General features: G+C 40.1%; 1 protein-coding gene across 7 annotated transcripts in view; it reads right to left on the reverse strand.

Moving 5' to 3' along the window:
• rbfox1 (RNA binding fox-1 homolog 1) overlaps positions 1-517 on the reverse strand; it is a 60314-nt gene extending 59797 nt beyond the window's left edge. For 6 of the 7 annotated variants that reach the window (XR_003463403.1, XR_003463402.1, XM_027285866.1 and 3 more), the window contains exon 1: positions 403-516. Coding sequence is in view for 5 of the 7 variants with exons in the window: in XM_027285866.1 (XP_027141667.1) it covers positions 403-414 (12 nt within the window). In the remaining 2 variants the exon portion in view is untranslated. Of the gene's footprint in view, positions 1-402 lie in introns of all 7 variants that reach the window. The other variant, XM_027285862.1, reaches the window with a different exon arrangement.
• Between the last annotated feature and the right edge of the window lie 12899 nt (positions 518-13416).

Raw genomic sequence — 13416 nt, forward strand, 5'->3', positions numbered from 1 at the left:
ACACACACACACACACACACACACGTAAACAGAGCATGCAGTCCTGCAAACCCACATATACGTACAGTTATACGTAGTATATGTATATATATAGATATATATATAATATATATATATCTATATTATCTAAATATATAAGTGTGGTGTGTGTGTGTGTGTATGCATATGCATATGTATACACACACACACACACACACTCAGAAGTACCCACACAGCCTACAAAAGGAGCATGCAGCATGCTGCCTTCTGCAGTCACAGCACAAACAGTGTGGAGCGAGAGAGTGAGAGAGTGAGTGTAGAAGCGACAATGAGGGAAGAGAGAGAGAGGGAGAGAGAGAGAGAGAGAGAGAGAGAGAGAGAGAGAGAGAGAGAGAGGAATAACAGTGTATATTCTATAAGTACCTGCTCTACCATCTTGCCTCAGCCTTCCTCCATGCACATCCAGCTGCGCTATAAAGTCCAGCCCGCCAGTGTCTGCCTACAGCTAGCATCAATTATGGATGGCTTTGTGTGTGTATGGGTGTGTGTAGTGGGGGAATGAACAGACAGAAGAGGAGGAGGAGGAGGAAGAAGAGGAGGAGGAGGAGGAGGAGGTGCCACTGTGAATGAAAGCAGCATTCCCCCAAAAATGTTTTCACCATTCTCTTCTCTTTCCTCTTTTGCAATTTTTCCACATACGTTTGTGTACATTTGTCTTGGTCTATTGATCTGTTTTTCCTGGTTTAGTTCCAGTAAAGGGAAATCTTAATGCAACAACATAAATTGATATTTTAGACAGTTTGTGTTTGTTCCTTTCCTGTTTCAACGTGACATAACCCAAGTGCCAACTCTCATGCTGCGAAGTGAAGCCAAGTGTCAAACACTGCAGTGTCTTAAATGGCCACTTGAGGCTAGCTTTGAAACAACTCAGTGACCATAAGCCATCCATCCGTTTTCCATAACTGCTCATTGGCTGTACCCAACCTCATCCAACATCTTTTGACCTGGTCTGTAAGGCAGAGTGTATCACTGAGCACCACTTTCAATGAGCACTGTCAATAAAAGTGTCAGGATGATTCAAATAAAGAGCTTGTGATGAAAGTTAACAACACCATGACACAAGCAAATCCTGACAAATTGCTCTGAGGTCACATCTGGTTTACTGTAACACTTGACTTTTAATTGCATTGTTTAGTAAGAAAATAGTTGTGTGTGCTTCAGTTACTTACAGACATGCATTGTGCAACAATATGCTGCTCTGCCTGTGTATTTCTGCAAGAAGGTATAACTGTAATCAGTTTGATTTTGAGTTTTGATTTGCCTTTCATATAACATAAAAAAAGTAGCAATAATATTTGATTTGAACAGATAAATAATACAAAGTCCTGCAGCCAGGTCCCACAGTCTGATGGATCCTCTTAAAGGAAGAGTGTCAGCTGCTGAAGCAGATTGTGAGCAGATGTGATTGATCATAGATTTCAAATGAAGTGTTGCACTATTACTTATGATTGCAATCAATGATCAATAATCAATGATCTCAAAATCGTTACTGACTTTAAAGAAATGAAGTGTAACATTGTTCACGCAGACACAGCTCTTGTCCTTGGAACAGGCAGCTCAGGTTTATGTTGATCTTATTCACAACTGACTTAAATATAATAAGTATACATTCCTCAGTTTTCAATAGTTATCACCCACATTTTCAACCAACGTCACTGACGTTTCAGACACATCTTTTTGTGCAGCCAATGAATTGTGACCATAAAATATTTACTTTTGGGAAACAATTAAACAAAGAACCAAACATTAGAACACAGAAAAAAGGCAAAGATGAGTTAAAGAACTACTCATCCCATAAGTCATACCTGTGAATTATCACACTTCCAACCTAATAATAGTAGCATGCTTCTTCTTTTATTTAACTTCTGTAGACATTCATAATTGTAGTTTGTGTTGTGAATGTATACAGTATTACAACATGACTGATATGACTAATGTAGACTCATGTTAGCTAATGTTAGCTACTTAACTAGACAGCCTGCAAACTCACCACAGCCCAGTCTGTCTTGTCTTTGGCCTTGACAGAACACAAAGACAGCCCTCACAAACACTGACATGCAGTGATTCTCTTACACAACACGTGAGAAAGAGAAATCACACTTACTCTGTGCTAAACGTAACATACACACTTACAGACGTGTGTTTGCCCAGTGGCTAACAGGTTGAATGGGGTCGTGCCTTCAGACTGTGGTGACGGCGTCCACAGGGCATGCCATAAATAAACATCACTACATCTCAACGATGCGGTTAATTTTATATTTCATATATTTATTTAAATGGTAACAGTAAAACTTTAGGATTGTGGGTAGTGTAGTACTTCTCCATGTGACTGCAAAAGCATTTGTTTGTTAAAACAAACCGGTTGATATCATGCTGACTTTAGACTTTTAGGAACCATTTCAATTTAAGAACATCAGTTTTATCCAAAATGAATCAACAAAAAGAACTTTCCCGTTCTCATCAAATAAACTAACAGAATTTTTCCTTCATTTTCTGCCCCTGTTCACAATGATAATCATTTTAGTGGCTGCTTCCTCCTCCCTCTCATAGTGTGCCAGCTTCTCTCTTTGTGAAATACTGGATACATCTGTCGCCGGCTCTCTGTGGTTCTGCGGCTTTCATAGGAAAGCCCATCAGTCAACAATGAATCAGGCAAAAGGCACACACACATACACACACACACACACTCACACACAATGTATCATCTACAGATCAATAGTTTGCTAAGCGGCCATGGCCTTCTGACTGTTTGATTGCCCAGACACACACACAGAGACAGGCAGTGTGTGAGAAAGGAGAAGCTGGATGACAGGATGTGGAAGGGTGAGCTCTGGCCAGATGTGTGTGAGTGTGTGTGTGTGTGTGTGTGTGTGTGTGTGTGTGTCTGTGTGTCCTGGTCATGTAGTTGACAGATGGTTTGGGGCAATGTGAGGCAGGGTGTGACCGAAGCAACACCACTGAGGCAGGAGAAACACACACACACACACACACACACATAGACACACACACACACAGCATTGCCGGGCTGGCTGGCAGTCCTGCTCAGCCACTCGAGACCAGAAATTCATTCAGTTGTTCGTTCGTTCATTCATTGCGACAAAACTTCATCTCAGTCATGAGTCAGCCAGCCTCACACTATCAGTCAGAACATATTTATTTATTACTGTGTATTGTATTCATTATGAACTTAGTATCCATATTCATCTTGGTCCAAGAAACCTGCAGTAAAAACTGTTTTTCAGGGTTACACATCTGGACTCCTGGTGGTGATCCTTTTGGATACTTGCACTTCAAGTAGCATATTTTTGCAGAGTAGATGTCACTGTAATGACTAAATCACAGGCAGGGTGCTGTGTTTTTAAAGATAACTGTCAGATAAAGAGAGATTTATTCAAATGTCTGGCTGCAAGCTGACGATTTTAATGATCTGATGCTAACTACCTGTTTGTGTACTTCATGATGACAGTCAGAGCTCAGACACTGACTGCTAACCAGCTTGTCCAAGAGAATGACTTCTTATTATTAGAACACAAATATTACTATTTGCTTCTGCAGTCTGAAAATTTACCAGTTATGGGGAAAAAAAAGTGAAATAGTATCTCTAAGACGGATTTTATTTTGACCAATAAAAAAAACTTTGTTGTGTATCAGCTTTGCTTTCTGGAAAAACATTGAACTGAAATGTATTTAAAAAAAACACCAAGGATAAAGACCCTTATAACTGTTCCTATAATGTGCTATAGTGGTACTTTTTGATGAGCGTTAAAGTTATCATTTCATTCATTTACATTAGGTCAGGAGCACTGCTTGCTGAAGTGTCATCCATCCACCAGTTTGACAAACCTTAAAGGAAACCGTCAATTAGAAACTAAGTTTTGTTAAAAAGTTGGTGTATGGATACAAACAAAATGTGACAAAGTTCATTGGAAACAACTTAATGTACATGAAGCATGTGACTTGAACATCTGCTTAGAGGGACAATATTTTAAAAAAAGTATATTGCAACTTGTATGCACTTACGCACGCACCATAGGTGTGCTTAATTCAGAGCTTAGCACACCTATGGAGTGTACCTTTCAACACCATGGAGGCCATGGAGGCAGCATGTTCATGGCTGGGTACTTTATGATTGAGCAGACAAGCAGAGCTCTTTAGAGGGCAGACTCGTGTTGTTTATGTTTTATATGGGGTTGGGTAATAATGACAGAACATAACAAATCTATGTGAACGGTGAAAAGAAGTACAATCCATTCTAATTATTCTTTTATTTGTGGTAAAAACTGTGACCTTAATCTCGGACAAAATGGAACATCTGGTCATAGATAAATAATAATTACAGACCTGTGTGGGGCAATGAGGAGACTGTAACTTCTTCAAATTAATGCCATAATATTAAACACCACATTTCCCCCATCCAATTCCCCATTTCTGGAATTTCTGTTCAAATTTGTGCTGAATTTTGATGGAAACTTGGCTAAGAATTACACAATCAATGTGATAACATTTATGGAAGCACAATTTCATTGTCATCATCACTGAGTGTATACCACTGCAGGTATTTAATTTAATTTGATTGTCAGGTTATTTGAAGTGTAGTTTTTATACTTAGTGTATTACATACCATTGATGGTGCTTGGCATGCCCCCAAGTTGGAGAAGCAGTATATTTTTAGCCACCTAAAAATAGACCTAAAATTAAAAAAAAAATCTACAAAACTACAAAAACTTAATTTTACTTCTCTGCCCTACCACTTTGTTCCAAGTCCAAGCTAGTAATAATAATAACCACCAAAATCACACAAGAATACAAACTAAGTAAATGATCACTTAGCTTTTCAGCTGGCTAAAATACATTTTGTTGCTGCCCTTTGGGTGTGCCTTCTGTCTTATGTCTATGGATAAGTAGCTCATACAAGCCCACTTAATAAGTGTTGGTGATGTGGCGACACCTGTGGTTACTGGTTGTAATGGTGGTTATGTATCGACCAAAGCAAATGTGATTCTACAGTATTTAGTGTTGTTAGTGTTACTATTGTCCATATGCATTACTTGAAAGTAATGTTACATAAAATAGTTACAAAATGTTATATAAACATATTGCTTGGCCATAAAATGTGGAAAAAAAGCCTTTGCTATTACGCAAGGTGATTTATCAGGATAGTTCACAGTTTTGTGTGCGAGATACAAATACTTCTCTCCCACTAACAACAGCCAACAGATGGGTCTATATTACCAAGCCATCATCTGTGTTTTCACAACCACTCGCTCGCTCTCAGCTCGCTGTATGTGCCAGTGTAATGGCTTTCAGTTACTACAAAGTGCAAACATTGATCCTGACAACAGAACAACATCTGTGGGCTTGTTAGGCAAATGAACAAGTGTTAAACATCAAAAAAGAGAAGCTGCTCTAACAGTGACAGATGCCAGTCCTCCAAAGTTACAAAGCTACACACACACACATGGACAAAGCAATATGTGCCTGTTGAGAAATACACACATCTTTTCTGTGACACACCTCACATTAACACACTCATAAAGCATTAATTATAGCCTGCAGTTCTTGTAGAAAACATGACTGGATTAATAAAGAGTTAGACTGTGGCAGCTGACATTTCAAGAGGGGTTCTGGTTAATGGTAACTTTACTTCAAATGTCATTTCATTTATAACGTGGAACAAGGAAAGACTTTGCCGTGCATTATATTGCTGTGAATAATTGTCCAACATTCTGATTGGTCAACCAGGTCAAAACAACTTCAGCAATGTAAAAGTAATTTTAAATAATAGAAAAATGGAACGTGTGCTTAGAAAATATGGAAAATTACAAAACGGGGGGAAGATGAATTAATCATATATACAGAGAGAGAGTATATGGACTATTTGGAAGAGACTTACTTACTTTAAAATCCCATTGTTTAATCAGATAACAACACTTGTCATTGCATCAAAATCAACCTACTGGATCATTTGGCTGAATCAAACTGAATCAAAATGATAATTTGATACATGGTAGAACTTTCCGTACAACCTCAGTTTTATGTTTTTAAAAAATTCATCAATCTTAGGATGGCTTCATTAAAACTTAACTCTAAGACCTTCCTGAAACCATTCTGTTATTTTTACACAATTGTTGTATGTAATAAAATTGGACTTTATTGGAAATCTCCTCTGCATTCCACTTCTTCTAAGTTACTTGAAGTTGACTGATTAAATTGGACTGAATCAAATTTTCATTAGAGGTTCATCAGACAGATTTGAGAAAGAGTCAAACAGCCCTTTTCATATACTCATAAGCCTATAACATGGAGCTTCCCATAGCATGAACCTAAGGATCTTTTGAGGTTGAGAGTCTGGAATCTGTCTGGTCTTTCACTGTGTTTCACCGACCATATCATATTCTATAAATCATATTTGACTCCAAACCCCCAGACTGGGACTGGTGGAAACAAAAGCAGAACCAGAGACAATGGCTGCAGCTTCAGTTACAGGTTGTTAACAAGAGGCAAGTGACTTTGATGTAGGAGAGCGCTGTTTGCTTCTGGTCTACTCCAGTACCATCTATGTTGTGGCTTTTCACTGGACTAGGTCCTAATCTTAACCACCTAACCAAAGCATAACCACAGCAGTGACCAGTCAGATTTAGAAATGACATTTTAATGGTCATTTTAACATTTTAAGATGTCAGCTACAACATATTTCATTGTTTGGTTTGGATATTTTACCTTTGCTAGCTGTGACTAACAGCTGCAGCTGTCTGTACAGTCCACACAGCTCTTAGAAAATAAACATAAACTTGCTGGGAGGCCAGACTCGCGAGATCACTGAATCACCATGTCACAAGAGAATCCGTCTTGCCAGGCTTGTGTCTGAGCCACAGTGATTCAGACCAATCAGAGTCCCACGACGAACTACTGGCAGCTACAGCATGAGCTACAGACGTGGTTCAGCATCAGCACTGCCAAGACTGTGACATACAATTTGGGTTTTTATAATGTAAATGACTGCTTGAATAAAAACTACAAGCTTTTCGTCTGTCTTGAATATGTGGTTTTGATGTTAGAAGATGCTAAAATAAAACACAAAAGATTTGGAGAGAAGAGTGGAGCACATTACAACTGCACAGCAGAGGGGATGGAACACACTTCATAATATATTGTCCTGGAGTCAAGTAATGACTGCATAACTATGTTTAATGTTGGACAGGTGGAGGCTGTGGCTTGACATCATCATCTGAAACTATCTTTGCAGTTAACTGGAAATTATGGAACATTTCTGGTTTGTTTGCATTACTTCAACAAATACAGTTCAACAATTCAGCAGTGTGATTAAAAAAAAAACACAGACCTGTTCAAGGCTTCACATTCAGATGCTGTGACAGCAGTGAAAAAAGTCAAAGTCAGAGTCAACTTTATTTGACTTTGACTTTAATAAATTCATCATACTGTCTCCCTTTTGATACACTTATGAATATGAATCAAACAGTTGTTGAACGAGAACAAAAACGTGCAGAATTGTGACCTCTCTGGCAACTCAAGTGAGCACATAGAGCTTCTATGTATCATACTGTGTAAACTACGACCACCACCGTCATACACATGCCCACATGTAAATAAAGGTAGTACTTACTTAGTACTTACTAGACTGTCATGGCTCCTGTGGTGGAGAATGTTGGCCATCCTTTTGTTTATGCTTGGTGCATACATACTGCTAGCATCAGTTCACTCAGGACAGGACAGTGTGCTTTAATAGTGCTCCGGTATGATTTTGACTACATTATATGGTTTGTTGTTCTATGATTGAAGGTGATAGACAGATGGTTCATCAAGTTACCCTCAAAATCAATCCATCCATCCATGCATGTGCCGTGGTCACCTCAGTGATACGCGGCCGTTCTAGTCAATGTTTCAAATGCCGCGATCAGGACAGAGCACCTCGAGCTGACAGGAAGCCAGACACAGAAACAGCATAGAGAATCCAGTGGATTTTCAAAATAAAATACCCCATGCAAACTGCCGGTTGTAAATAACAGACAAAAGCTAAACTAATTACGTAGCATATTTATACATGAAGAAGCATATTTAGAAGCACATAAAGCAGAAAAATGACCAAATCTGAGCAAGTAAACAAAGTCTGGCAGGCTAACCGCTTCTGAATCACTCCCAGTGGGGTTTGAAGTCACGTGGAGGACGGACCAAAACATGGCAGAATGCACGGCGGGTTTCAGGGTTACCTAACATGTATTTTTTTGAAGCTATCTCTGTCCTTTTCCAAACAGTTTCCAACAATGACTTTCCAGATGGTCTTCTGTAACAAACCATCTGGTACAGTCAGGTTAGAATAAACATAGAGAATGTTACACCACTTCCTGCTTTAGTTCTGAATGTAGGCCTGTGTGGTCTGTCTCAAATGTGAGCTCTGGTTCAGGGTTCATTCCCACAGTGCAGTATTAGTAACAGGCCTATTCAGAACAAGTCAGTCAATATTGTCCACTCCACGGTCGACATGTTTTTCTGCGATACCTCAGGACATAGCTGAAGTTCCTCTCAGTCTGTTCAGAATGTGTGGGCATGTTTTCAAGGTTCATTTCACCCATTTAAAATTTGATTTCTGACAGAGAGTCCTGTCATAAACTGTGACGTGACCTTGGCTGACTGCAACAACTGCCATGCAGATGAGCCCAAACACGCCCACACACACACACACACGTTGCACAAAAGAATCTATGGGCTGTGCTATGTGTTTGAGAGGGTATTTTGTTGGGGTTATTTGAGGGTTTTCACCCACCAAGTACTTCATCTACTCACTAATTCATTCTCTAGTCACACAGTCCCTACTGGGGACATCACACTGTCACTCTGCATGAGAGTGAGTGAGTGTGTGTTGTATGTCATTAAAGTCCAAGCGAAATCACAGTTTGTCATTTTTTATTGCAGTCAAACTCATGTCAAAGTCATTTAATTTATTGTTATTATTTTTCTATCATTGAGAGGAAGATTCATTAAAAATTCTCCTTTAACCTCCAATCGTCAGTGTGGGCGTTCCTCTGTGTGCTTGATTGACAGCTCAGCTGGCAGGGGCATGTCAACAAACTTGCACTGCTGAGTGTAACTTAGCCATTGGCAGACAATGTTTTGTTCACAGTACTCTATAAAAATAAGGATCACAGTGTTTAGCATCTGAACTGACATTTGCAGGTACAATTTAGAGCCGTTTATTATGCAACAGCTGACCAGCAAATTAACTAACAAGCCTGCGAACTGGCGTTAGTTGTACAGCTCGTATAACAAGGCGGGATCGACTGCAGACCTCTTGTCTGGAGTCTGGGAGTCTGCAGACCAATGGGACTCTGCGCATTGGCCTCCAGACTTTGTGGTCGGGTTGGTTCCCAGGGCTGAGGTGTGCCAGACACTTCCTTTAATACCACATGAATATAAAAGCGTGGACTGTTGACTGCACAATGAAACAGGCAGAAAAAAAAGTTTTACCTTCATTTTTCAGAACACTTTGCACCACTAAACAGAGAGGAAAACAACATGGTGGAAAGACAGCTCATTAAGTGAATGATGATCACAAGGAACCATTAACAAAGGGTAAGACGAGCACGAGCCAACAGCTGCAAACTCTCTGCACCCAAACACACAGTGTTTAGTAACGCAGCTCATTTTTAAAAAATAATAAAAAACTGTGAAATTGTGCTCTAAACATTTGGATGTTTGTGAACTGAACTTTGAGCTAGCTCTGGCTTCATGTGAACTTGCACAACACTGAGTGTTATGGTGTGGAGCTCTAAATCTGTTATCATGTAAAACACTTTTACATGATGTGCATGAATATGGAGCAAGTAAACCTACTGTACATGACTACAAATATACCATCCACCCCCAACGCACACGTTGGTACAACAGATACATGTAAACATCCATTAGTGTATACACGCACACACACAAACACACACACACACACACACACACACACACACACACACACACACACACACACACAACAGAAAACAGGTCCTCCAAGGACACATGAAACATTTTCTTCCTACAACGTTTCCAAGGCAACATGGAGATGAGCTTCCACTCGTTTTGCTCAAAAGCATTATGGCCAACGCTTTAAACCGATCCAAAACCCAATTCTTCTGTGTGTGTGTGTGTGTGTGTGTGTGTGTGTGTGTGTGCGCGCGTGTGTGTCTGTGGGTGAGAGAGAGCAGCAGAATAAAAATAGACAAATCCAAACACCATGAGAGACGGAGTTGAGCAGAAGGAATTGCTGCAGATATTTTAACATGAATTCCTGGAATCTTCTAAACAATCTGGGGGCTTTGGGGGAATTCTACAAAATAGGCTCATTTACAGTAAGTCAGTTGAATGTATTTATGCTTTATGTGTTTATCACGGCGGTGCAGTGGTTAGCACTGTCACCTCACAGCAAGAAGGTTCCTGGTTTGAACCTCGGCTGGGGACTTTCTGTGTGTGTTCGGTGAATTCCCTCTCACAGCCCAAAGACATGAGCTTAACAGGTTCATTATTGGTGACTCCAAATTGTCCGTAGGTGTGAATGTGAGTGTTTGTCTCCATGTGCCCTGTGATGAGCTGGTGTACCCCGCCTCTCGCCCAAAGTCAGCTGGGATAGGCTCCGGTCCCACCGTGACCCTGATGAGGAGAAGCAGTTACAGACAATGGATGGTGAGCAAACAGATGCAGTTCACGTTCTTTATTCATCCAGTTGAATACAAAGCAGAGAGAAATAATGAATTAATGAGATAGTACATCCTGATGTACTTTTAAAATGTATGTTTCTCCAATGAAGACGCTACTACTGTAAAAAAAAAAAACATTTCATGGAGGTCCTAACCTCTTTGATGAGTTTAAAATCCATAATGACTAATATAATAGTATTGTAATAAATACTCAAACATTTGATAAGAACTATTAAACGTTTATGATACGCTGTGTCAGTACAAAGTCTAAAATAAATAGTGACATAATTACCCTGAACTAGACAATTTGACTGCTTGAATATCAAAATCTAAGAAACAAGAGAGAAAGAACAGAAACAATTTTGTCTAATTAGCAAAAGAAGCTCGGGCAAGTTCATTAAAGCTGCTAATCAATTGGTGACAGATTTACAGCATGTCTGAAAGCAATGGAGCAGAAAAAAAGTAGAACTTCTCTGCCACTGAAATATGAAATTACAATAGTGTTTGTGGGGTCATAAACTTTTCCTCCCTCAAGAAAAAGAGCTATATGGTAGGAAGGCAGCAAATAAAGAAGACTGCATGAAATCACGTCATGTGGTGGAGATTATTATTTTAACATGTAAACATGGCGCATCTCTCATGAAATCAAGCTGTGTTTGAACCAGGGGAGCCCTCAGTGAAAAGAACTGATATGATAAATGATATAATATGCAGCAAACTCACTAAACTCCACCCAACAAGAAACCAACTGTAAAGTTTGTTTGTGCCTGAGGAATGGGATTGGTTAAATGTGACACTAAATCACCTCAACAACCCTTTGAATGACAAACCGAGCTCTGCATTTCACTGTTGGAACCATTCTCCTCATATTATGGTGTAACAGTTTGAACATAAATATTCACCATGAAAGGGAACATTCAAACAGGATCTGGCACTGCAGCAGAAAAAAAAATGTATGTATTTATTTATTTGTTCATTTGTTCCATTCTGGTCTTTTCAGAATGGCATTCATAATCCCCAGAGGATGCATTATGATCATTTTGATGACCCCCTATTGTGTCCTGATGCACAACCATCAGGTCAAATTTCCATCCATGCATCCATTGTCTGTAACTGCTTCTCCTCATCAGGGTCACAGTGGGGCTGGAGTCTATCCCATCTGACATTGGGCAAGAGGCAGAGTACACCCTGGACAAGTCACCAGTTCATCACAGGGCTCATAGAGAAAAACAACATGCAAACTCCACACAGAAAGGCCCTAGCTGGGGTTCTAACCAGGAACCTTCTTGCTGCGAGGCGACAGTGCTCAGGTCAAATTTGTACAAAATAAATGTATAAATCTGTAAGACTAACATGAGCGGTACACATGCTTTGGGTTCCCAAAAGAAGAACCCTTTTGACTGTAATGACCATTTCTGCTTTTCCTCTACTGCCACCTTCAGGTTATTCAGTTGTGTCAGTGTGTGCTTAGTGAACAGTGCAGTCTCTGGGGGGGCCGCTGGTAGGGGTTCAGAACATAAAACATAGAGAGCATTTTTCTAACATTGGTGCTACTCCCTTTACACACAAAGGCCGATAATTTATGCACACATAACTGTAAAATGTTATGAAGGTTGAAGGGACACTAAGCCCTCTTTGGGTGTGTGTTTGTGTGTGTGTGTGTGTGTGTGTGTTTGTGTGGAAGGGGTGTGGGGGGTTGTCCTACAGTACAGTAGCCTATGCTAATTTCACATCAGAAATTTACTTCATTTCCATCACATCTGCTACAGGCATTAATTCTAATACTTGGCTTTGGGGCTTGTAATTACATGATTTGCATTTTTCTCCATTATACATAATCCCTGCGACACACAACGTACACATTCACACAAACAGGTGAAAATACATATGCAAGGCAACCGGGAACATATGTGTTTGTTCAAACACACATGCACCCACACACACGCGTGCACACACACACTCAGGCTTTTTTTTTGTGCTAAAATAAACACACGCACAAAGAAAGCTTACATTCTGGCACACAGTCAGCTAGCCACTGTGTAACCAGGGACTTGGTTCATTGGGAACTGCTTTGTCAACAGACCACAGCTTGTCTGCAGCAGCAACATACACACACACACACACACACACACACACACACACGCGCGCGCGCACAGACTTCATCTCCATGCAGTAATTTCCATAATCTACAAAAACAGGCTTTCTCTCCACCGCAGGACCCCTCACATGCAAACGAAGGATATTCCTTCACTGGAGCACAGTGTGTGTGTGTGTGTGTGTGTGTGTGTATGCCTGAATTTGTGCATGTGTGTGGTTGTTGGGTGCTGTGGCCTTTGTACTGCTTTCCCTTTATGTCTGGCCGACAATATGTATGTATGTTTGTGTGTGTATCAAGTATTCTCTGGGCCTGTCCCAATACCAACACTTGAGGTTTTGAAGACTACATTGTAGTGCAGGTAATACACAAATGTGTCACACAGTAGAATTAACCCACACTTAATGAGCCTTTCTCCTAATCAGAATCACAACCAGAATCAGAAATACTTTAATAATCCCAAGTGTATCCCACACTTCACAGCAGTGTACTCGGGGCATCAGTATCATGCCTGGCAACATCAGCATGACACTCTCTAAATGTGCGCAATCAACAGGGTTCATCTTCTGGGGAGGATGCACA

The sequence above is a fragment of the Larimichthys crocea genome, chromosome XII (genome assembly GCF_000972845.2).
Source record: "Larimichthys crocea isolate SSNF chromosome XII, L_crocea_2.0, whole genome shotgun sequence".
NCBI lineage: Eukaryota > Metazoa > Chordata > Actinopteri > Sciaenidae > Larimichthys > Larimichthys crocea.